This window comes from Myotis myotis, unplaced genomic scaffold (genome assembly GCF_014108235.1).
Source record: "Myotis myotis isolate mMyoMyo1 unplaced genomic scaffold, mMyoMyo1.p scaffold_m19_p_9, whole genome shotgun sequence".
In the NCBI taxonomy this organism is placed as follows: Eukaryota; Metazoa; Chordata; class Mammalia; order Chiroptera; family Vespertilionidae; genus Myotis; species Myotis myotis.
In genome coordinates, this window is record NW_023416401.1 from 71,802,345 (window position 1) to 71,829,767 (window position 27,423).

At 38.0% G+C, this 27,423-nt stretch overlaps 1 protein-coding gene across 13 annotated transcripts in view; it reads left to right on the forward strand.

The window, feature by feature from the left end:
• Window positions 1–27,423, forward strand: part of SPTLC3 (serine palmitoyltransferase long chain base subunit 3) — a 128,352-nt gene that overhangs the window by 30,858 nt on the left and 70,071 nt on the right. For all 13 annotated transcript variants that reach the window (XR_004969815.1, XM_036321254.1, XM_036321256.1 and 10 more), the window contains 2 exons: window positions 14,851–15,005; window positions 15,647–15,795. Coding sequence is in view for 12 of the 13 variants with exons in the window: in XM_036321254.1 (XP_036177147.1) it covers window positions 14,851–15,005; window positions 15,647–15,795 (304 nt within the window). In the remaining variant the exon portion in view is untranslated. The remainder of the gene's footprint in view (window positions 1–14,850; window positions 15,006–15,646; window positions 15,796–27,423) is intronic.

The following is a 27,423-nucleotide window of genomic DNA, read 5'->3' on the forward strand; positions in this document are numbered from 1 at the left end:
CTATAGAGAAAAAAGAGAGAAAGGGAGAGAAGAGAACAAAAAACTTCAGAGAATTTTATAGACGTCAGAGATGGAATTCCAATTCTAGACTAGAAGAAAAGTGACACCAGAAAACCCTTATAATGGTTTAGGAAAGAAATAATTTGTGTTTGAACTGAGGAAGAAAAGGGAACTAATTTGGGAGATAGTATCAACAAGACTTGAAATTATATAGAAAATAATATAGAGGGAGGAATGCCAAATTTCTACTTTGGTCTGACATGAGGATGATAGTGGCATACCCATCACAACAAATGATCTTATTTTGGCCAAAAAAGAGGTCACAGACACAGTTTTGAGGTATAAAGATTTTTGAATGGTAAAGGATATCGAAGCAGTTAAATCAAGCAGGGAACAATTATCCATGCTCCCAGAGAAAGATGAGGTTTCCCAGGTCCTAGCAGAGCTGATAATGAACCTGGGAAGTTGGAAGGAGGAAGCAAGTTATTTTAAAAAATTCTTACAAGGATCTCCACAGCCTCCCCCCCTGACACCAGCTGGTCTATTCTAGAAGCTCTTATCACCAACCTGCCTGCTCCCTGGGTATAAGTAGCATGCACTAACTCAGTACATTACAGAATATTTGCTGAAACAAGGTGTCAGTCAAATTTAAATTTCTCAGGGTGGCATCACATGGCAGGTTTGGGCTTCAGATGTGCCATCTATCTTCTAGCCTGTTCCAATATTTTGGATTTTAGCTCTATCAATCCAAAGGGGCTAGTTTTGGGTTTCCTAAAGCACTTCTTACTTTCAAGCAGAAGAATACATATATATATATATATATATATATATATATATATATATATATATGCACAAATTGGTTCTCAGCACAGACAACTCTAAGATGGTTGAGGGCAAGAAGGTTATAGGGATGTGCTCCTGGGATCAACGGCTGTACACTTGGGAGGGAGTGAAGGGGAAAGATGGTGCAGGTGATTTGTGATGCAGTCAGGGAGATCTTGAGGTGGGAGGGCCCTTCAGAAGTGTTGAGAGAGGGGATTGAGCCTTCAATGATGATAGATGGGGGCTACCTCCAGAAAGGGATTTGACCTTGAGCCGGGCAGTTCCCTTCTTTGAGCTGTCAGCCTCCAACACTCTGAGCATTGGGGAAGGAAGGGATGCTTTAGTCCTAAACAATGAGATAGGCACAGGGCATAGCAGCCTGTCTCTAACACCCCTCACTATTGCTGCAAGAACTGCTTGAATCGCCTCTCAGGGAAAAGGCATTGCATTCAGTGAGACAGCTTGTTGTATTTCTTTACAAAATAAATAATGTCCCACCCATTTGATCTCTGTGAAGTAGAGAGCATCATCAGTCAATTGACTCTCCTTAATAGATATTCCTTTTATGTGGCACCCTTTTTATTATGTGTTTCTTCCTTTTGAGCCCTGTTAAATTAGAGGCTTTCAGAACAACAAGTCCTAATTAACTGCAATGGCTGCAATCACTATATACTTTTTTATGGGACTTAGTCACTAGATACTCTATCTCCAGGCTGACCTTTATGCTTTTAATATTGCCTCTAGCCCTGCACTTCTGACAGTAACCTTACTCTGTGAAAATAAGCTATCTGAGGCACATCTTGAAGTCTCTGGCTGCTTTTCAATGACCGCTGGTTCTTTTAGCTGAAATGAGCATTATTCTATTCTCAAAGCTGGTCATTAGGAGTGCAGAATAGATTGTCCCATAAGACAAACCTGCCATTCACAAAATGACATCAGGAAAGAAAGCATGTCCACAAAGTTATGGTGGTCAAGAGTTATTATGGTTTTAAAAATATGATAAATGGATGCTGTGACTTATGATTACACTCTTTGACTCTTAGTTTTCAAATTTTGATCTTATTTTTAATAAAATTTTATATGTTTAAAGTGTACAACATGGTCAAACTAATGGACATATCCTTTTCCTCACTTTCTTGTTAATCAAATATAAGCATTTTTTAATTCAGTTTCTCTATTTTCTCTCACTGGGATTACTTCTGTCATACCAAACCATCCATTCAAACTAAACTGTTGCCTAAATTTAGACTCCCTTTTTTATTTTTATTTTTCTTTATTTCTAACCCAAACTCTCTGAAGTTTATTCCAAAACATGAAGGCTCTGATTCATTAGTATAAACTAAATGAAAAGAATAGAAAAATAAAAATCTCTTTTCCAGAGAGCAGTAAAAAAATCACAGGCCCAGGACACCTGGTACCTCCCATAGACTCCATCAACAATCAGAAGACACTGGCAAGGAAAAGAACGATACAGACAGATATGTAGTTAAAGTATGTTTGCTTAAATCCTTCTTTTAACTTTTAATTTTGGAGAAACATGTCTTTTTTAAAATAAAAGGTAATTTATGAAAGTTGAATTGTAATTTATGAAAGGCCTCTAGGTTAATTACTTTCTCAATGAGGTAATGGCCCAACTTCTCAAAAACAAGAAGATGTAAGCAAATATAATCAAGTAAATGTCAAGCATCACCAGAGACTTTAAAATCTTCACGCACAGCCACATTTCTCAATCTTTCTAGTTGTTAACATGTTCATCAAGACTCCTTCTAATGACACCAGACTGTTATAAAACATTTTAATTGCAATTTTGTGTTCACATTAGATCCAGACAGTCCCCCAGTGCCCCTACAAGTAAATTCCAGACATTTCTTGCCCTTCTGAAGAGACTTTTACATCCACATGGGAGAAAGAGGGCTCAGCAAGTTGTAGCTATAGGAATGTTTAAGACACATCTCCAAATGTTTACATGAATTAAAACGTCTTTTGCACCCTGATGCAACAGCCTGATTCTCCCAGAGAGACTTTCTTCTGAGTAATTTGAAGTACAGGGTCCATTAAGATCACTGGGTATGAGATATGATTTTGTCCAAAACAAACAGATGGCCCAAGCACTGGTCTTCCTGTTTGGACCTGGGTGGGTCTAAACTCAGAGAGCTGTAATGGGTTTTTTCTGGGAACTTAACATGCTGGCCAGCAGCTTGTAGGATGGTAATATCAGACCAGTTCTTAGCCTTGGCTGCACATTGGAATCACTTGTAAAGCTTTAAAAGGTACTAATATGCGAGCTTTACCTCCAGATATTGGGATTTTATTGTTTTGTGGTGAACCTTGGTTGATGGGGTTCATAAAAGCTTCCCAGGTGATTCTCCTGTGCAGCCTAATTTAAAAACCAATCTGTGCAGCAATGCTTCTCAAACTTTCCTGTGCATTCAAATGGTCTGGAGATCATGTACATTCTCCTTTAATAGCTTTGACTTGGGGCTAAGATTTTGCATCTCTAACAAGCTTCCAGGTAATGCCAGTTCTGCTGGTCCAAGGACCATAAGTTGACCCTTCTCAAAGGTATCACCTGAGAGCTTATTAGCAAAATCTTTATTTTACCACTAGAGGCCCCATGCACGAAAATTCGTGCACTCGGCAGGGTGTGTGTGTGTGTGTGGGGGGGGGGGGTTCCCTCAGCCCGGCCTGCACCCTCTCACAATCTGGGACCCCTCAGGTAGGGTACCTAGGCCTGACCTTAGACCAGGGCCTATCAGGGCTTTCCTTCCCCCAGCTGCAGGCAGCTGGCCCAACCCCACCGCTGCCACTGCTTGCCATCTGTGCAGTGCTGCACCCCCTCCCCTGCCACCAGTGGCCTCTCTCTGCAGGAAATAGGCTGGGGTGCGATGGCTTGGCTGGCCTGGGCCTCCCTCTTTCTTTGCTGGGGGCAGGGCCAACCATGCGAGGGGCTGTCTGCCTACCTGATCTCCCCTAACCACTGTCCTGCCTACCTGATTGCCCCTAACCACTCTGCCTGCCTGCCTGATTGGCCCTAACTGCTTGCTTGGGGGTGAAGCCAGCCCAGCGAGGGGCCGTCTGCCTATCTGATTGCCCCCTAACTACTTGCCTGCCTACCTAAACACCCCTAACGCTGGTCTGCCTACCTGATCACCCATAACCACTCTGCCTGCCTGCCTGATTGCCCCTAATGGCTTGCTTGGGGGTGGGGCCAGCCTGGCGAGGGGCCTTCTGCCTACCTGATCTCTCCTAACTTCTGGTCTGCCTACCTCAGTGGTCAGCAAACTGCGGCTCGACAAACCAGGGCTTGCGAGCCACATGTGGCTCTTTGGCCCCTTCAGTGTGGCTCTTCCACAAAATAGTGGCTCTTCCACAAAATACCGACTTCTGTGCATGAGCCACGAAGTTTCAATCACACTGTATGTGCACGCCCGCACATGGTATTTTGTGGAAGAGCCACACTGAAGGGGCTAAAGAGCCGCATGTCGCTCGTGAGCTGCAGTTAGCCGACCACAGGCATACCTGATCACCCCTAACTGCTGGTCTGCCTACCTGATCACCCCTAACCACTCTGCCTGCCTGCCTGATTGCCCCTAACCACTTGCTTGAGGGCAGGGACAACCTGGCAAGGGGCCATCTTCCAGTGCTGGCAGCTGGAGGAGGAAGGCCTACGCTTGCACGAATTTTGTGCATCGGGCCTCTAGTACACTCAAATGACAGAACACCACTGTGCAACTATTGAAAGGAATGAAATCCTGCACTGGATTGTAAAGATATCCAGATATATAGTTAGATTTAGAAAAGTGATTCACACACATGTATGATATGATCTCATTTAAATTAAGGAAAGGACATATAAGTACAAAGGAATATATCTATAATTAAGTGCACAAAAAAGACAGAAAAGATGAATGAAGAGCCTGCTTTTGATCATTATTTTCATAATAATATAAGTAAAAACAAACAAACATGAGTTTTAGGAAGGGCTCTCCATTAGGGCTGGTGATGACCCACCCACTCCTCACATTGGCTTAGTAGTAGTTGGTATTACATTAGCAAAGCTCTATCTTATTGAGATCAATCAGCCCTGCCTATTAGGACAGATGCCTTCTTGCAAAAGAAAGCGGAAAGTTCTATATTGTAAAAGAACTAAAAAATGATTTGACTAACATTTTAATGACACATTAGAAATTATCTTTGTGTGTTGTATACATGGGCATATGTATGTATACCTTTGAATATTTTATTATATATATACTAGAGCAGTGATGGCGAACCTTTTGAGCTCAGCGTGTCAGCATTTTGAAAAACCCTAACTTAACTCTGGTGCCGTATCACTTATAGAAACTTTTTGATATTTGCAACCATAGTAAAACAAAGATTTATATTTTTGATATTTATTTTATATATTTAAATGCCATTTAACAAAGAAAAATCAACCAAAAAAATGAGTTTGCGTGTCACCTCTGACATGCATGTCATAGGTTCGCCATCACTGTACTAGAGGCCCGGTGCATAAAATTCATGCACAGGGGGTTGTCCCTCAGCCCAGCCTGCACACTCTCCAATCTGGGACCCCTCAAGGAATGTCCGACTGTACATTTAACTTCTGAGAGATTGGAAAATTTCCTTTCAGGAAGTTTGCATAGCTAGACTCTAGTCAGCAGTACCTGAGAGATCTTGCTACCTTGCCATTTTGATATGTTGACATCACCAGCATATTTTTTAATTTTTGCCAATCAGATAGCTGTACATATTTTTGTTCTTGTCTTAATTTGCATTTCCTGATTAAGAGTGAGACGGAGGCTCTTTTGATATGGTTATTAGTTGGTAATTTATACTTACTCTTCTAGATTGCCTATTCGTAACCTTTGCTCATAATTTTATTAAATTATTTTTCTTACTGATTTAGAGCAGTTCCTTTTATATATTCTTATATTAATAATTTGTTAAATGTAGCCGAAACCGGTTTGGCTCAGTGGATAGAGCGTCAGCCTGCGGACTGAAAGGTCCCAGGTTCGATTCCGGTCAAGGGCATGTACCTGGGTTGCGGGCACATCCCCAGTGGGGGGTGTGCAGGAGGCAGCTGATCGATGTTTCTCTCTCATCGGTGTTTCTGACTCTCTATCTCTCTCCCTTCCTCTCTGTAAAAAATCAATAAAATATATTTAAAAAAATAATAATAATTTGTTAAATGTAATTTAAAGATTTATCTAATTCTTCTTCTTGCCTTTTAACTTATTCTATGTTATATTTAGCTATACATACAGTTTCAATTTTTTATGTCATATGCATCAAACATTTCTTTTATGTTTTCTTCATTGTTGTTATGATTATTATTATTTTGCTGTTAATTTTTTTCTTTGAGGAGGGGGAGTTAATCATGTTTAGGAAAGCACTTTTTAATCTCAAAATTACAACACATTTTTCTTTCATTTTATTTGGTATTTTTATGATTTTGGGTGTTAATATATTTAATCCAAAAATTCATCTAAAATTTATTTCTATGTGCTGTGTGAGGTAGGATGACTATTTTTAAAAGATATATTTGAAATCATCTCAATTAAATAGATGGTTATTTTTTACCCACTGATTTAAAATATTGATCTGCTTACTTTTTAGATAAATATACAAGTTTTAGGTAATTCTTAAAGATTTTCTCTCTGTGAATACCTTAGAATTAGCTTGTCAGGTACTGGATTTTAAGAAAAAAAAAATTGTTATTTTAATTAGCAATACATTAAACTTATAGGTTAACTTTGGAAAACTTGACATTTTAATAATATTTAGTCTTCCCTTTCAGAAATATGATACATCTCTCCATTTATTTAGATATTTCTAATGTTCTTTTTAATATTTTGTAATTTTCTTTATTCTAAAGTTCTATCATTTCCTCTTACTATTATTTGGTTATGATTTTTTTATGGTGGTGCTACTTGAATGCTATCTTTTATCCCTATCCTATGTTCTAATTAGTTATTGATGACATATAGGAAAGCTATTGATATTTTCATATTAACTTTAAATGTTACCACCTTAATAAATTCTCTTCTTAGTTGTCACAGGTTCTCAGATCGTTGTATTGCAATTTCTTTTTTTTCCCATTTATTCACAGAGTATTCTGTGACAGTAGTCAACATGTATTCTCATTGAATTCTTAGGCACCTATGAAATAGGAATTGTTATTCCCATTTTACCCATGAGAAAACTAAGCCCACGAGGGCTAAAAAACTGGCTTCAGGTTACATAAGTGGTAAATGGCAGAGCCAGATTCACATGCCTGTATCTTTAACCTCATTCACTCCACCTCTGCACCAGCTACTCTGTCAGGTGCTGTGCTTTTTAACATATTACTGATGATCTTCACCACAGGTAGGCTTTATTATCTCCACTTTATGAAGAGCAAATTAACATCAGAGAACTTAATTGACCTATTCCAGATCATATAGCAAATAAAAAATGGAGCTGGCTTCAAACTCAGGTCAGTCTGCATAGCACTTGATTTCATCATGGGTTGGCATCATCAAGGTTTATATGTATCATTTATTCCCTAATTAAATTATCAAGCCCTTGAGTGCTGAAATCATGTGCCACACCTGGAACTTAGATGTTACTGGACAGATATGTTATTTGGACCTTAGATCAAATTTTTCCATTGAAACGAGTTATTTTTAAAAACAGCTCTTTTCCAGGCTAACCTTAAAGGCCCATTTGGTTAAAGATCAATGTGCTAGTGGAGCCCATAGGATTCAGGAAGGACAAACAAGGTCTTCCTCTATATTCAGGGGACAGCTTAGACCTGGGTAAATTTGAGATGGTATTGCAATTTCTTGTAAGTTTTCAATGTGTGCCATGAAAAACTATAAACTGTCCTTTAGGTCCATCACAACAAACTTGTTCATTATGTTATTTGCGTCCTTTTGACTTATTTTTTGTCAACTCAAACTTACAATTTCTGAGAAATGTATGTTAATGGAGCTAATTTCCTGAGGGAGCAGGAGAACCCTGGGGAAAGGCTTTGTGGAAGCCCTTCTTGTGCTACTGGTTAGACCCAGTCATCTCCTGAGCTGGTCCATTCCACGGGAAAACATACAGAATCTGAAGGTCTTAATGGCTGGTAACTGCACCCAAGCCATGATCTCTTCAGTCACTTTACCCTCTGGTCTTCAGTGACAATGGAATCACTTTTGGGGTGACATTTTGATTATCTATAAGATAGAATGCTCATAATCACATACTGGGCAATCTACTGTATGAGAATTTGAAGGATGGTTGGGCTCCTATGCTGGTCACATTTGTAAGTTGAAAAATATCATTCCAAGTGCATTTGTTCTCAAATACTTAATGATCCTGATATAAGTTTTATTATGATTTAAAGCTACAAGGTTATGACAATCGATTATGCCTTTCTATGCTCTAACAAGGAAATGGACATGTTTTTGAGAGAAAAGGGGATTGTGCAATTCCAGGAAATTTTTTCTAAACTATTTCCTCTTTGATTTAATAACATTTTTACAGAGTGTTTACTATCCTGCAGATTACACTATATCCCCAAACATTATTTGTCTTTCTATTTCTAATTTTTTAATTTCTTATTTGAACTATATCATATAAACTCATTCCATCCATAGAAAAGAGACAAGTAGGTCCTTAAGGAATATTTCTGGACTCTGAATAAAATTATGATTTTAGATTTTATGATAAATCTTACTCAAGATAAAAATTACCCATTGGTTTAGGAGAGAACTGAACAGTTGATATAGGAAAACAGTTGGTTTTAGTTAGAAAATAACCAAAATATTATGTCTTCAAAATTAAGATAAAATTAATTTTAGACATGGAACCACAAGATGCATAGATACCAGGGCAGAGGGGACATGGAAATTATAGAGTTCAAATACCCATTTGACAAGTGAGGAAATTCAGATCCAGCAAAGGAACCTGAACTCGGGTCCACCTCCCACTTCACCCAGCTTTTCCAAGCTTCCCTCTAAAACACCAGCAATGATGAAAAGCATGACCAAGAATATGGAAAAGTAAGGCCAACAGATTGCCAGACCATGGTGGACTGTCCACTCACCATAAGGAACTTAGCATTGACTCGAGAAAACAACTTGGGGTTTCTCATCATTGATGCTTTATGAAGATATGCCATCACGGACCCTGAGGGAAGGTGGGAAAGTACTAAGTCCACTATGTTTATATATATATATGTATTTCAAAGAGGATGGGAGAGGGAGAGACAGTTGAGAGAGAATCATTGATAGACTGCCTCTTGAAAGCCCCACACTGGGGATCGAGCCTGCAACCCAAGCTTGTGCCCTGACCCAGAATCGAACTGTGACCTCCTGGTTCATAGGTCAATGCTCAACCACTGAACCACACTGGCCAACCCTTCTCCTTCTTTTTCACCTTTTACTCCTCTTCCATTTCTCCTCCTTCTTTCAATCTTGCAACTCTGATTAGATCTTCTGAATTTGTTCTTCACATCTCTTGGCTTTTCCTTAATTTTGTTGCTATCCTTTCTCACTAGGCTCTGAAAAACGTAGTCTGTTTATTATCCTAGCTTATTAATTTGCTCTTCTGCTGTGTCCATTATACTTTTAAATATTTTATCTTTTTAAAGAACACACTATTTTGTTTTGTCTCTCTAAGAATATCTTATATAGGTATATAAATAATTATTCTTCTGTTTTCTCTTTTGCCTTTTCTCTAGATGTTAGTTCTTCTGCTTATTAAATTTTGTACCTCTTATTGTGCTAGTTTTCCTTAAATCAGCGGTTCTCAACCTGTGGGTCGCGACCCCTTTAGCGGTCAAATGACCCTTTCACAGGGGTCGTCTAAGACCATCCTGCATATCAGATATTTACATTATGATTCATAACAGTAGCAACATTACAGTTATGAAGTAGCAACGAAAATAATTTTATGGTTGGGTCACAACATGAGGAACTGTATTTAAAGGGCAAGAAGGTTGAGAACCACCGCCTTAAATAGTAGTGGCACTTTGCTTTATGCTCCTCTTTGTATTTAGAATCCTTATTTGCCCACATATCCCCCTATCTTGAGGGACTGTAGAGGGGAATAGAATGAGATGCCAGGAACAGTAGCTTGTGTTCTTGCTGTGTGGGCTTCCCACATTGGGACATTGCTCTTCTGGTCAGCCCTTGTTACCCACCACAGTGCTTTGTCCTGTGGATAATATTACTGCTTCTTACTTACTGACCCAAGAAAAGGAGGACAAAGAGATGTAGCTCTCCAGTTATTCATCCTGAGTATCAACTTCATACAGGTATTGACTCTCAGCTTGACACTCTGCTACAGGTCACTTACGTCCACACAAGTCTCTGCAAATGTTTTAAAGCTACAGTTCCCTGTGGTCTTATTTCTCCATCGATCAGATCTTAATTCATTTTCTATCTTTTGTGATCCTTTAACATTTCTGACTTATGATACTCTTGACTGTTTTCTGGCATTTATAGATTCATTTTGTTCTTAAATTCCTATTTTTTGTTATTTCATAGGACTTTTAGGTGAGTGGTAGAATATGTACAAGTACTAAATCCACTATGTTTATTCAACATCCCTCTAATTTCTGAATAAGAAAAAATAAATTTAGTCATTTTTTCTTTGTGTTCCTCATATTTCTCAGGACTGTTTATGATACAGTTATTCTTTTCAACAAAAAAGAAAACACAAACATATTTTATTATTATTCTGAGCTCAACCCTGTTAGAGAAACAGCTATTTTCCAAAAGGAAATAATGATATAAAAGTAAATGTTAGGTGAGAACAGAAGTGTCAATGTAGGAACAAATGAATAATGGTGCTTGATAATGATTTTTCTTTCTTGACAAATTCCTGATTCTATTTGCTACTGAATGGGAATGTAGTTAAATAAAACAAAAATTGATATGCTTCAAGATTTGGTGGTATTTTTTTTTACAATGAACTGTGGGTATGTTCTCTTTGATTCCTTATAATCACCCTAATCCTGCAGCATGATTTATCAAAAAGAGCACTGGTTTTAGAATAAAGTTCAATTCCCAATTTTTCCATTCACATTTTTTGCCTTTCTATTAATTTGTCTATAAAACTTGGATAGAAATACCTGTAACACTTGGAAAATTATAAAGCACCCTACAGGCTTAAAGGTGGAAGAAAAAAGGTTGTCATATTGCAGAAAAAGGCAATCCATATTTGTAACTGCATTTTAGGTTTTGCTGAATCCTCCTGTAGCCTACCCCTAAAATGATGGTGTCCTTAGAGCCTTGGGTTCACTCTCACATCTAGTCATTTGTGTCAGGAAGAAAAAATGAGCAGTGGGTAGGTCAAGTGACAAAATAAATCTACAGATAGATCAAGATATTGCCATGCTATTGCAATGCTATCCTATTGCAACGTTTGTTTTTGCAATATCTAGTCAAGTTTCATTTTCTGGTATAGTTAAAATGCCATGGGAGGCTTACCTTAGACTAGAGGACATTGACCTTTGCAAGGTATTGACTGCTCCTGAATAAACCTCACTGATGCTCAAAGGAATGGGGTGGGGTGACAGCACACCCATGCAGTGGTAGGAAGACTCACAGGTGAGGAGGAGGAGGAGGCAAAGAACAAGCAAGGTAGTTCTTTCCTGGACCAGATCTTGAGTTCTAAATAGGTTTCCAAGCTCAACTGTCCTTCTCGGGAACATGTAGACTGCTGAGCTTGATTTTCAGATCTAGACTAGTAGTCATATGACCCACAAAGAAATGACTCTGTATAGTAAAAAAAAAAAAAAAGTAGGGGCCATCCTTTTGACCAAGAAGTTTCAGATGCCTAATTAATAAAAGTTTATTTTTAATGTAAAGGTCATTTTCTAGCAGAAAATTTTCTCTAATCCTGCAAAATAGTTTATAATCCCTGTATTTTGCCTTCAGAGCATATATCCCAATTAAGAGCTAGCTGCTGGTTTCCTTACCAGCAGAAATTTTGGATCTCTGGGCCAGAAACCAGAAAGGTTTGGCAGAATGGAGTATTTTCCCACCTTTCCTCAGGGTCCATGTTGGCATAACTTTATAAGGCATCAATGATGGGAAGCCCCAAGTTGTTTTCTCAAGTCAATGTCAAGTTCCTTATGGCGAGTTGGACAGTACTCCATGGTTTGGCAATCTGTTGGCCTTACTTTTCCATATTGGTCATGTTTTTCATCATTGCTGGTGTTTTAGAGGGAAGCTTGGAAAAGCTGAGGCAGGTGCCAGCTTGAGGAGAGTGAGTGAAGTGGGAGGTGGACCCGAGTTCAGGTCCCTTTGCTGGATCTGATTTTCCTTACTTGTCAAATGGGTATTGGAACTCTATGATTTCCATGTTCCCTCTGCCCTGGTATCTATGCATCTTGTGGTTCCATGTCTGAAATTAATTTTTATCTTAATTTTGAAGACATAATATTTTCTACCTAAAACCAACTGTTTTCCTATATCAACTACTCAGTTCTCTCTTAAACCAATGAGTAATTTTATCTTGGGTAAGATTTATCATAAAATCTAAAACCATAATTTTATTCAGAGTCCAGAAATATTCCTTAAGGACCTACTTGTCTCTTTTCTATGGATAGAATGAGTTTATATGATGCATTTCAAATAAGAAATTAAAAAATTAGAAATAGAAAGACAAATAATGTTTGGGGATATAGTGTAATCTGCAGGATAGTAAACACTCTGTAAAAATGTTATTAAATCAAAGAGGAAATAGTTTAGAAAAAATTTCCTGGAATTGCACAATCCCCTTTTCTCTCAAAAACATGTCCATTTCCTTATTAGAGCATAAAAAGGTATAATTGATTATCATAACCTTGTGGCTTTAAATCATAATAAAACTTATATCAGGATCATTAAGTATTTGAGAACAAATGCACTTGGAATGATATTTTTCAACTTACAAATGTGACCAGCATAGGAGCCCTACCAACCTTCAAATTCACACGCAGTGGATTGCCTCAGTATGTGGTTATGAACATTCTATCTTATAGATAATCAAAATGTCACCCCAAAAGTGATTCCATTGTCACTGAAGACCAGAGGGTAAAGTGACAGAAGATATCATGGCTTGGGTGCAGTTACCAGCCATTAAGACCTTCAGATTCTGTATGTTTTCCCGTGGAATGGACCAGCTCAGGAGATGACTGGGTCTAACCAGTAGCACAAGAAGGGCTTCCACAAAGCCTTTCCCCAGGGCTCTCCTGTTCCCTCAGGAAATTAGCTCCATTCTACCAGGGGAAGGAGAACAAATAATTCAAAGAGGATGGGCATGAGGATGAGGAAGCCCACTCCCAATTATTCAATGGCTCCCCATTGCCTCCAGGACAACGTGTGAGTTCCTCATTTAGACACTTACAGCTCCCACTTTCTGTGCCAGCTGACACTACAGCCTCAACTACACCACAGGGAAAAAAGAGGATGGAATCAGAGAGGTGACAGGGTCCCAGACCAATCAAACAAGACTCTAGCTTTGATTCCCAGTGAGGTGGGGACCATTATAGGTTCAGAGCAAAGAGTAACAAGAGCTGCCACATCTTTTATTTAATTAATGAACAGTTGGTCTTGCCTGCAATGTCCACTGAGATATTGTGTCCATGCCAGATGTCCTTGATATTTGGTCTAGTCCAAAACGTTCATACTTAGAAAACATCCCTCAGTTTAAACAGCCCATAACATTCATTTCAAATTTGGTTTACAGGGTTCATACATAAAAAATACTATCATGTTTTATGGGTCCAATAATTGCATTTGGGGGTATTGCAAATAATAACCCTTCTCACCTCAGTAGCCTAGCTGGCCAAGACACATGGGGTGAGGTGAATGGGTCAGTGTGGGCCAAGTGTCTCCATGGGCATTTTTATACATGACCAACTGACCTGCAAGAGTTTTATTTCTTACTCATTCTTCTCAAATACACCCTACATTTCTAGCACATGGACCCCTTCACCCTCATGGGGCCAAGCATCCCTGCCAATAGCAATCTCCTTCGACCTTTAGTGTCCCTCCACATAAAGCCGCCTTGATTCCTCCAGCAAGATGTCTCTCTCCCTCTAGCTCTAACCTTACAAATGCCCAATGTTCTTGGCTTAGGCCAAGATTTTGCGTTTTCTGCCTGGTACTTACTATTAGGAATTAAATGACAATATAGATATATCTTGCTTTGAACCTCAGCTGGATTGCACACCCCTCAGGCATGGATTACATTTTATACAGCAAAACAGCGCTATTATTTCAACTGTGATAGAAGCCAGGTGCCTCCACAAACTCAACTCATTTTCTAGGCCCTGGACTATATAATAGCCAGATAGATACCTGCCTACAGTTTGGCCAACAGGTCCAAAGTTCAAGTTCATCCACATTTCTAAATACACAAATGAGTTGGAATATTCATGTTTTTAAAAAGTTAAGGCCATATTATTACCCAACCAGTTTTTTCCAACTAAACTGTTTTGGACATAAACACCTATTGTTACTCTTCAGATGAAATTCTGCAGAGATTCATTGTCTCCACACATTTTGGGACTTGTTTTATATCACTCTGTAATCTTTGTTGCCTTTATTTGCTACATTTTTTTCACATTCCCCACTAAAATGTAAATTCTTTTAGTATGGAGTTCTTACAGTTATTTATGGGCCCTGCCTGTCCCCTTGCCCACAAACCCTTGCTTAAAAAATATTTGCAAGCCATAACCGGTTTGGCTCAGTGGATAGAGCATCGGCCTGCGGCCTCAAGGGTCCTAGGTTTGATTCCGGTCAAGGGCATGTACCTTGGTTGCGGGCACATCCCCAGTAGGGAGTGTGCAAGAGGCAGCTGATCGATGTTTCTCTCTCATCGATGTTTCTAGTTCTCTATCTCTCTCCCTTCCTCTCTGTAAAAAATTAATAAAATATATTTTAAAAAATATTTGCAAATGAAATATTTGAATGGATCTTCCAGGTCTTCCCTTAGTCTTCAATTGCAAATGAGATAGAAAAAGAAGAGGGCCAAAGGTAAACTTCTGCCTCTCTTATACAGGATTTTGTGCCACTGTATCAAAACTTTGAGAATTTTTACACACGAAACATTTACATGAGAATCAGAGACAACTGGAACCGGCCCATTTGCAGCGCCCCGGGGGCTCTGTTTGATGTGATGGAGAGGGTGTCGGATGACTACAACTGGACATTTAGGTGAGGCTATCCCCTGGAGGGGCTCGGTTGAAAGGAAATCCTTTCAAGGAAATCCTGTCGTGGGCACCAGATTACAGAACTGAAAAACCATAGCAAGGAAGCAACTGGTCTTCCATCATTCAGCCTTTTGCAAGCCCTCATATGCCAGTAGGGGAAGTCACGGTGATTATGCTGCCACTGGTAGCATGTTTATATTGCAATTTAAGTAAGACCTGTGTCAGAAGGTGCAGGATACACAGAGCCAGCCAGCCAGCCAGCAAGGAAAAGCCCTTTCCAGCTGTATTGACAAATTATACCCCTCTACTTCTTGCTGAAGTGATAACCATGGCTTTTTCTCATTTAGAAAGTTTTTACTGGAATTTAAACCAGGGCATAGGTGTCATGAAAGCGAGTGCCCAAGGAAAATCAGGATTATGTAATATTGCATGGCTCAGGACACCTTTCTGTAATATTCTACCCAGCTTCAATATGGGGATACTTTCCTCTAAGGACAAACCATTTTGTGGTGGCAACAATGCAAGTCTAAAAATATATGTATGATTTGGGCCAGAACTCAAGATCTCTTTGTGAGTCTTGTATGGGGCACTATGAAGATATTAAATGACAAAGCCCTTTGTGCTCACCCGCCCTTCTCTCTGCAGATTCACTGGAAGAATCATCAAAGATGTCATCAACATGGGCTCCTATAACTTCCTTGGCTTGGCAGTCAGGTACGATGAATCTATGAGGACAGTGAAGGATGTTTTAGAGGAGTATGGCGTAGGTGTGGCCAGTACCAGACATGAAATGGGTATGTATGTCCACCATTTTGAAATTTTGTCTAATTGGGTCTCAGATTCCCTGTGGCTACTTCTCAAATGTAGATCTTATCTAGACTGTGTGACTCAAACAGATGTTATATAATGCAAAAGGAAAAGGTATATGAAAGTCTTCGTGGAAATTTCAAACATTATGCTCTTGCCAAGTAGTCTATTGATTACAGATTTTAGTTATTCAGAATAAAAATTTGATCTTTCCTGACCATTATTATCTAAAATAGCAACTATTGTCTCTTTTGCCTGGCCCCTTTTTGGGTCCTTTCTCCCACCTTTCTTTTTCTGTTTTTTAACAGCTTTATTGAGGTATTATTGATATTCAAAAAACTGTACTCATTTAATATATGCAATTTAATGAATTTGGACATATGCATGCACCCATAAAACTATCACCACAATCAAGTGATAAATATATCCATCACCTCAGAAAGTTTCTTTGTGTCCCCCATTTTTTGTGGTAAGAACACTTATCATGAGATCTACCCTTTTAACAAATTCTTGAGTGTGCAATACAGTATTGTTGACAATAGCCACTATGTTGTACAGAGGATATTTAGAATTTATTCACTTACCAAATGGAAACTTTATACCCATTGGAAAATAACTTCTCATTTGGATTTAGCCCTTTCTTCCAATTTTCTGAATGATGTCCACACCGATCTTGATTTGTATATTGTCTGTCTCTGCTACTACAACATAAACTTCATTAAGGAAGGAATGGGCCTGTTGACTGTTGTGTTGAATGAATGAATGAATGAATGGGCAAGGTGGAACAGACTGCTTATTTATTTCTTTTTTAACTAGAACATTCTCTCTTATTCAGAGAAGTGACATCAGTGAGAAGGAAACTACTACTCCACTTCAGGGAGGAAGAGTGGTACAAACTTCCTCCTATAGAGGACTTTGCTATTCCTGGCACTTGGTTTGCTTATATACCATCTCATTTGTTCTTCACAGAAAGGCTGTGCTGTGGTAGTTTGTGTTATTCCCATATTCGAGAGGAACAAACTAAGATCATAGCAAATTAAGAGGTGGGCCCCTGGTGGCTTATTAATCACCTCAACTCCCAGTGTAGCTCAGCAATTTCTACTATGGCAGTTTCCCATCCAGGGTAATTTTCAGTGCCTGTCTGAGAATCAGGAGTAAATATGCTAAAAAAAGATTTACCGTTCATGAAAAATGAGTCACAACTTAGATAACCAGTTGGCAGAGGGGCTTTAAAAACATTTAATTATTCAGTTCTGTGCAAGAAATAACACACAAATTGAACAAAGTAAATTTTTTATCCAAATTACCAAAAAATACTTAACTAAAACTTCAGAATGTATAAGTGGTTGCCCGAATTTTTTAAGAAAGACATCTTACTTATCTTTATTTGAGGCATGAGGGCTGGAAGTATGAAAAGCAGGGTATAAAAAGGTTCCATGCCACTTAGAACAGGGTTGCCCACATGCCCCATTTGGCATAAAGCAGAGACTAGGAAAAGACCCTGGTCATAATGGACAGCAGTCAGTAACTCTGGGGGATGTTTCTTTTGGTGCTAGTGATACTCAACACCAGGATTATTAATGAACCTAAAAGAAAAAAAAATCCTGAATATGATGATCCCCCTCAACTCATGGAGACAGAACACTCCCCCATCACAGCCCTCAGAAACTAAAGGGTGGGAGCTTGATACGGGCAATGGTTTTCCCCAAGTAGAAGCCACATGTGGAATCAGGTTCCCTGAATCTGCAGGCTCAACAAACCCAGAGAGAGGAGATGATCCCAGTGTGGGCAGTGCATAGCCTCAGTTCTCTCCCTGCATACTCACCCTTATGAGTAGGTGGCCTTTTAATGTTTACCTACTTCATTGAGCTTTCCAGCTCAAACTCTAGAAAGAAGATTTTAACAGTTTTCAAATAAACAGTGAGAGAGCAAAATAAAACCATCCACAATAATTTTAGACAAATAAGAGGCCTGAAAACAAGGACATAAATAATCCAAAATAAATAAGTAAACAGGTACATTTAAAATACTTCTGCAATATAAATAGTAACCTTAACATAACATGCAAGAAGTAACATAATTTTGAATAACATTTATTTCAAGAAATACAAGTAACTTTTGGAAACCTTATGCTATATAGTATTAAGAAAATGTTTAATAGTGTAATAGGTAAACAATAAAAACTAGGAAATATAGAGACTTAATTTTAGTAACCAAATAGCTTCTTAAGGAAACAAAAGTAAAAGTTTCAGAATGTTTAATCACTTAGGAATAGAATAGACCCAGAAATAGATCCAAATCACTATGCTCAATTAATATTTGACAAAGGAGGCAAGAACATACAATGGAGTCAAGACAGTTACTTCAATAAATGGTGTTGAAAATTGGACAGATTCATGCAAAAAAGTGAAACTAGACCACCAACTTACACCATACACAAAAATAAACTCAAAATGGATAAAGGACTTAAACATAAGACGGGAGACCATAAAAATATTAGAGAAATCCACAGGCAACAAAATCTCAGACATATGCCGAAGCAATATCTTCACCGACCCAGCTCCTAGGGCAATGGAAACTAAAGAGAAAATAAACAAATGGGACTACATCAAAATAAAAACTTCTGCACAGCAAAAGAAGCCATCAACAAAACAACAAGAAAGCCCACTGCATGGGAGAACATATTTGCCAATGTTATCACTGATAAGGGTTTAATCTCCAACATTTACAGGGAACTCATACAACTTAACAAAAGGAAGATAAACAACCCAATCAAAAAATGAGCAATGGACCTAAATAGATACTTTTTGAAAGAGGACATAAGGAAGACCAAGAGTCATATGAAAACATGCTCAAAGTCACTAATCATCTGAGAGTTGCAAATCAAAACAACAATGAGGTACCATCTCACACCTGTCAGAATGGCTATCATCAACAAATCAACAAATGACAAGTGCTGGCAAGGATGTGGAGAAAAAGGAACCCTCGTGCACTGCTTCTGGTGGGAATGCAGACTGGTGCAGCCACTGTGGAGAACAGTATGGAGTTTCTTCAAAAAACTAGAAATGGAACTCCCATTTGATCCAGTGATCCCACTTCTAGGAATATATCCCAAGAAATTAAAAACACCAATCAGAAAGGATATATGCACCCCTATGTTCATAGCAACACAATTTACCATAGCTAAGATCTGGAAACAGCCTAAGTGCCCATCAGTAGATGAATGGATTATAAAACTGTGGTACATCTACCCAATGGAATATTACACTGTGATAAAAAAAAAAGGAATTCTTACCGTTTGCAACAGCATGGATGGAACTGGAGAGCATTATGCTAAGCGAAATAAGCCAGTCAGATAAAGATAAATATCACATGATCTCACTCATTTGTGGAATATAATGAACAACATAAACTGATGAACAAAAACAGATCCAGAGACAAAGAAGCATTGATCAGACCATCAAACCTCAGAGGGAAGGTAGAGGAGGGTGGGGATAAGGGGGAGAGATCAACCAAAGGACTTGTATGCATGCATATAAGCTAACCAATGGACACAGACACCAGGGGGATGAGGGCATGAGTGGGGGGGTAGGGGGGGAATCAGGGGATATGGACACATATTTAATACCTTAATCAATGTGTATATATATATATATATATATATATATATATATATATCCCAGCCTTTTGAAAATAGTTTCCAATGTCCTGGGGGGTGGGGGGGAAGAACACTGAAATTATATTACAAAATAAAAAAATTAAGCAAAAAAGAATATCAAGATGAAGTATTTAAAACATAATAAAAGGATAGAAGACCACACATATCATTTTGACCAAAAATATGTAACTAGAACATATTTGCTTACTGAAAGAAAACAACTGAGATTTGGCAAAAACCTAAACTCAACTATGTGTTGTAATAAAAAACAAATACAATTAAATTAAAGTTATCCCAAAGGATAAAAGTAGAAAGATAGGTCCCTGCCGGGCACCTGGTTCCCATCTCCCTGCTGCAACCACCACGAAAATACCTCAGTGCCCAAGAGGGAGGTCGATCTAGTTCAGGGAGCAGCAAAGAAGAAGTCCAATGTGCAGTCCAAATCCGCACCTGTAAATGCTCAAGCTAAGCCCAAAATATAGCTGGAAACAGTACATCTCCAGACAGATATTGCAGAATTTCAAATGCTGTTTTTAAGAACCAAAATGATGTCCTGCTATTCATTTTTGTGTACAACTGAAATAATTGTGAAATAAAGAATTAAGGGAGGTTTTGACTCGCTTGTGGATCAATTTAACAATCCACAGGCTGATGGGGTTGGGAGGGTTGTGCATTTTTTATATTCTGAATAGGAGGCAGAGTGAAATGGCAATTTGAGTCATAATCAAGCATTTAAAAGGTTTGACATTTTAAATTTACATCTTCTATACTCATGTTGTTTTCTATTAGCATGCGCCCTGGTCTAGGCTGTCTGTTTCAAATTGTGTGCCATGTGTGACAACTTTGGTAAGATAGCATAATTTTTTGTAATAACTTTGTTAATGTGCTCTGGAAGATTATAAATCTTTGAGGTGTGTGTGTGTGTGTGTGTGTGTGTGTGTGTGAGTGTGTGTGTGAGAGAGAGAGAGAGAGAGAGAGAGAGAGAGAGACTATGTCCTAGTCAGGGGTGGGCAAACTTTTTGACTTGAGGGCCACAATGGGTTCTTAAACTGGACCGGAGGGCTGGAACAAAAGTATGGATCGAGTGTTTGTGTGAACTAATATAAATTCAAAGTAAACATCATTACATAAAAGGGTACGGTCTTTTTTTTTTTTTTTTAGTTTTATTCATTTCAAACCGGCCGGATCCGGCCAGCGGGCCTTAGTTTGCCCATGGCTGTCCTAGATGGAAATGGCTTGGTACTTCCCCAAATGAATATGTAAATTGAACACAATCTCAATAACATGAATGGACAAGGTGGGGAGAGTCTAAACTGAAAGTCTAGAGACATACACAATGTGGCACACTCATTTGTGTATAATAAGAACAATATTTCAAATCAGAAAAGGATCCTAATTAGTATTGTGATAACTTGATAATCATATAAGGAAATAAATCAGATTTCTACCTCACACTTTACCTCTAGGTAAATTACACTTAGGTAAATTGCAAATGTATTTGGAATTGAAATGTAAAAACAAACAAATAAACAAAGAACAGCCACCACCAGAAAACACTATATAAATAAAATTGAAATTGAATGAATGAATGAACTCACAAATTAATGAAAAAATGAACAGAATAAAGCTATTCAGACCATGCAAATACAGAATGCACTTGTGTGTGTTCCTTGTCACTTTAGGCATTAACTTTTCAGCATGTGAATTTTGGGGGGTGGGAAAGACAGAAACATTCAGAGCACAAAAGCCTCTTCTCTAGCTTGTCACTTGTAATCACCTCCTCAGTTCTACATCCCACGATGACCTCCAATATTTTCCACCAGAGCTCACCTCACTTGGCAGAATGCCCGCTTAAGCAGAGGGATCCATTGTAAATGACCTCCAGGCCCACTCCATACCAGGCCTCCCTGGACCATGAAAAACAGGCACTATTCCCTTTTAGAGGAAGGCCAGCTTGCTTCCAATCAACAGCTATCCACAAGTGTTTGCCCTTCAGCTTTCTCAAGCCTAATTCAGGAAGTAGTCCACTCTAGGAAACCAGAGAGAGCACTCCCAGAGAACTTAAAGGGAAAGATTCAACAAAAGCAAACATTCAAAATTCTTCACATAAAAACCACGTCAACTAAGTTAAAAGCCACAGAACAAAATTAGATAAAGTTATTCCCAATGTATATGAGAAAATATTAAAATTCTTCATAGGTAAAAACTTACAAATCAAAAGAAAAGGTATTCCAATTTAAGCAATGGGCCAAGATTATGACAAAGTTCAATACAGGCAAAACTGCACAATCAGAATAGTATGATGTTTCTCAACCTTTTTTATTATCTCCTCCTCCCATGGTATTTTCATACCACGGATATATTGTAAATCTGTGTATGTCGTACATGGACATTTGTGCTTTTGGCATACATAGAGTAAGATATCCCCTCTCCAAAAACCAATTTTCAACTCTTTGGGAACAATAATACCCTTGTTGAGAATGCATGGAATAGCTGTTACTTTGGGGGAGCTGAATGGTAATCAGAAGAAGCACAAAGGAACTTTGTAGTTGCTTTTCATGTTGTTTTTTATCTTGTTGCAGTTATATGTGTATGTTCACTTTATGAAATTTCAAAGAGTTCTATACTTATCATTGATTTTCTCTTGAGACATAGTTACCACTTTTCACCTAATTGGCAAAAGTTAAATAATATAATATTCTATAGTTTCAAACAAGTGAAGAAAAGTCTATTGTTATAAACTGCTTTTGGAGTAAACTGGAGAGCAATATGAAAATGTATCAACAGCAAGGTATTTAACTCAACAGTTCCATTTTGAGAAATTTTGTCTTAAAATTTTAAATAACTAGCTAGAGAAGACATAAGGTATATGTCTTCCTGGTCCTCCATTTTCTTATCGTTAACATGGAAAATGCATTGTTAAAAGAATAAAACAAGTTATAAAACAGTATGTAAATGATGGGCCCATTTTTAAAAATACATTTTACATATGAATATCTGCATTGATAAGGATGGTTATATTTTATTTTGTAGTATTTTCAAATTTTTTCCACAATGAACTCCTATTTCGGGGGTTAATTATTCTCTTAAAAGTCAAGAGGAGCCTAAAATGAGGTACAGTCTAACAACAACAGTTCTGGCATTTTTGAAATGTTGCCACTAAATCAGACTGACCACATTTTTCCGTCTATTGGAGGTTCCCTGCCCCAGGCTGTGTGGATTCTTTAGTGTGTACAATGAACTCAGAGTCTGAGGGATCTGCCAAGAAATAAATGATAAAGATTTATTCAAGAGTCTTAAGGTTCGCGAACCAGAAATGCAATTAGGCAATACTTGGTGTTCTGAAGGAGAGAGAAAAGCTAAGCGTTCTTATAATAAAAAAAAGAAAAAGTATATTCTTGAGAAGCATCAGTCCCACATTCTTAGCCTCTAGATTGCTTTGAGATGATAATCCTGCAGATAACTAGTGGTCCAGTAGGGTATCAGGTGGTCTAAATAGGTGACCATTCTTACCTTAGTACTTCAGGGTAATCAGAGTTATCTGGAGGTTTGATGTAGATCCAGGCATTGACCCAGGACTGGAAAGGTCAAAAGTTTAAGTTCCCAGGCTCCTTAAAACAGGAATAGAATTGTATGCTCAAGCCTCAACCTACTTGATTGTAGTAATTTAGCAGTTTGGCTGTAGTGACTCCATTTGTGGTTCTCAAACTTTAACATCAGATCCCCTGAAGGGCACAGAAAAACAGTTTGTTGTACCACCTACAGCAGTGGTTCTCAACCTTCCTGATGCCGGGACCCTCTAATACAGTTCCTCATGTTGTGGGACCCCAACCATAAAATTATTTTCGTTGCTACTTCATAACTGTGATTTTGCTAGTGTTATGAATCCTAATGTAAATATCTGATATGCAGGATGTATTTTCATTGTTACAAATTGAACATAATTAAAGCATAGTGATTAATCACAAAAACAATATGTAATTATATATATGTTTTCCGATGGTCTTAGGCGACCCCTGTGAAAGGGTCGTTCGACTCCCAAAGGGGTCGCGACCCACAGGTAGAGAACCACTGACCTAGAGTTTCTGATTCAGTTGGTCTGGAATAGGACCCACAATTTTGTATTCCAAAGGAGCTGCCAAGTGACTTTGCTGCTTTGGGGAACACACTTTGGGAACCACTGAAAACTATCCAACATGGCTAACTTTCTTAACCAAATCAGTCTAAAAATTTTCAAAATTTATTTTACTTTGTGTGAAGTGCATACCATATATGATTAGGAGATTGAGTCTATCAATAAAAACTGATAAGTAGGTAATAGACACCCCAGAAAATCAGTGAACACAGTTGGCTTTGATATCTGAACATAGGCCACCTAGCACACATTGCTGGTCCATATTTCTAAAACCAGGAATGGTTAAATTCAGGCAAACCATAGAGAAGCTTTGTTTTCTTCCTTTCTTTCTTTCTTTCTTTCTTTCTTTCTTTCTTTCTTTCTTTCTTTCTTTCTTTCTTTCTTTCTTTCTTTCTTTCTTTCTTTCTTTCTTTCTTTCCCCTGCTCCACTTTTATTCTCCAAGGGTGTGCAGAAGATGTGCAGTAGTAGTATATTATTTGAATACATCTACTCTCTAAGCTCTTTGTGCTGTCATAATTTGACCAGCAACTATTAGTAAGAAGTTCACTTCTAGGAAAACAAACGCATGGAATGCCACAAGACTAACTCGGTGCCAATGAAAGCTCATCTCTACTTGTAGTTTTCTCTTCCTTAGAGAAGGAAAGCCTTGTGTTTGATTCATCTTATTAGGGAAACCTGAATAGTATACATACCTTAAAACTGTTTGAGAACACTCCTTCAAATTATAATTGCAATTTCAAGAAGTAACCTTCAAATAGTTTCACTGTAAAAACATCATAAAGGACATATTGACTTAGGAATCAATGTAACTGAATATAATAGGAAATCATTTTTCTTTCTTGAGTTCCAGCTGTGATTTTCATGTTAGGTGTAATGTGCAAATTTGCTGAAATGTCTCCTTTTTTTCAAAGTTTGAGAACATTTTCCTTAATCATTAAATGGTTTGTCTGCCTCTTTATCTTCCAGACAAATTCTCTGCTATCATTTAATTCAAACTATCAAGGCTGTTGTGTGTTTTTCCTCAAATATTTGTAGCTAGATTCAAGAAATGTGCAGTCTTACTAACTTGAGCTACCGAATAAGGGGCCAGCATGAATTTGCCAAATGTTGACATTAAAGCTATTTCAAATAAATATCATCTTATGTCCTTCAAATTCTTATGGAAGGAGCATTTTCTAAGAACCTGTTACCAAGTAAAGATCTTGTGTTCTTTAAAAAAAAAAACAACAAATTTAATTAACATGGTTTTATGCAAATCAATGCTATAAATATGCTCTATAACAGTAGGTTCAATTAAATAGACTATAAACATCCTCAATTAGTTTTACCTTCTAATTCACACAGCAAAATTGTTCTTCATAAATAGCGCCATTCCTCTCAGACCAAATTATTGTAAAACCTGATTAACAAGATGTTATTGCTTTTCTCTCAAGCCTTTTTATTTTCATTTAAGAGTAATTGTAAGAGGAACGGGACTCAGAAGAATTGTTTATGAGTAGGAAAATGAAAGTGCATCTTGGTTTCTGAAAGCCTTTTGGAAATTCCCTAATACCTGTTATAGTCCTAACAAGGTAATAGCCCTACTCTTGACAGTGACAGAAATTACAGCCCAGCCAAATTTCAACTAGCAGGGCTGTTTTTGCAAATGTGGAATTTGGCCCTGTAGGTTCAACAAAGCCAAGCAAGCATAACAACTCAACAAGCTATGCCAATAATTTTCACAAGTATACTTACCAGCAAGGTAATACATGGGATAATTTAGAACTCTTATAATTTTAGAATTTATAGTTTATCTAATTTTAGAAATTGTAGATTATCTTCCCTCCATTCACAAATACCATGTACATCAAGTCTAGAGATTTTTAATGACTTGCCGATCAGTGTTCATGCAGTCACTAGGTTGAGAAGTCAAGACTAGACACTAGTTATGCTGAGTCTCACAGAAGAGAGCATTATCCCATACTGCTCATAGCTATCACCAGAGACCAACTACATCAGGGCTCACCAAACTGCCCCCTGTTTTCATACTGACTGCAAGTTACAAATAATTTTTAGTGTTAAGCAGCTTAAGAATAAAAATAATAATAATATTTTGCAACTTGTGAAATTTTATGGAATTCAAATTTTAGTATCCATAAATAGAGTTTTATTGGAACACAGCCACACCCATTATTTTGTGGATTGTCTATGGCTGCTTTGATTTTATTGAATTTTAATACATTTTTATTGATTTTTTTTAGAGAGAGAGGAAGAGAGAGGGAGGGAGAGAGAAACATCTATTCAAAATGATGGGCTGCCTCATGCAGGCTTCCCACCAGGGGATCCAGCCCCCAACCAGGGTATGTGCCCTGACCTGGAGTTGAACAGGCAACCTTTTAGTGTACGGGACAACACCCACCCAACAGAGCCACACCAGCCAGGACTGGCTGCTTTGACTTTATAACAGCAGAGTTGAGTCATTGCAACAGAAACCACATGGCCCACAAAGCCCAAAATATGTTGTGTCTGGCCCTCTATAAAATGTCTGCTGATATAGACAAGTGCTTGTTATCATAGCAACTTGGGAAGAAGAATCCTGTATATTTAATACCATTTTCCAGATTCCCAAATCTATTGCATATCAGCACACATCACACTTTAGTCTCCTTTACTTTATTTAGACTGAAAATCCTGTCCCATCCAAATATACTAAGGATATAGATTAACTTTCATTGACATAGACACCTGGGTATACCCTTGAAAGCCAATGATAACAACTTGAGGAAAACCAAGGACATTGTCAATGTCTACTGCTAGCTTCACACATTCAGGCGATTAACTGTGGGAATGGGGGCATTTGGGATGGCAAAAATACTACTTGACAGAAATATGATACCCATTTATTCCATGCCCACTTGAAAAAGCCTTTTTTTTTTTATCATTTTGGCATTTGTGTTTCCTTTAATACACAGGATATAACCTAGATACAACTTTTCACCTGGTGTTGACTAGCAGAATTAAGAAGACTTGATTTGCAGAATCAATGAATTTATCCAGGCTTCTATTTTTTTTTCTACTTATTTCACATGTCGTTCCTATTCCATCAGGGCAAAAACCCTTTTATATTTTCTTGAACTCTATTCTAGCTGGACAACCTATGTATTGTGGGTATATTTAATAAGCCAAGAAGGAATAAGATAAGTTCTACAAGTAAAAAGTGAGGACTGAAAGACTACACAGGAGTCTATAAATTAATTTCCATCCATGCTACCAGGTAGAACTTGCCCATTTCATCATGCACCATGTCCAGACTTAATTCTCTGCCATTTCATGGAATTAAAATAGAGAATGGAATCACAACTGAGTGTTGACAAGGCCCCTATTATTTATTCGAACTTCCTTTTATAAAGGAGTAAACCAAAGTCCAAAAAATATCAATAACTTTCCCAAGGTCGCATAGCTAATGAATGAAAAAGCCAGGTGGTTCACAAACTCAGGTGTGAAAGAAGTGTTTAAGTTGTTGTTTCAAACAAGTTAAAGTTAACTGTAAGCCTGAATCTAGCTGTTCTATTTTTGGGCCTTATTGGGGCTCCCATTCATCAAGAGAGAACAAATGTTCTAGAATGTTATGCAGCTCCCAGACATCAAGATGTCACCCTGGTCTTTGTTCCCCTGTTGAGAGGCCCACTGTTTCAGTGAACACAATCCATGTGATCCAGCAGTCCAGGTACTTTTTTCCCATGGTGAGGGCTGAGGAGTGGCTGGTATGGATAGAAAGTCCAATGTCCAGCAGTCAAGCTACTCTAATGCACCTTGCAGCTGTCCCGGGGCAGCTACCAACA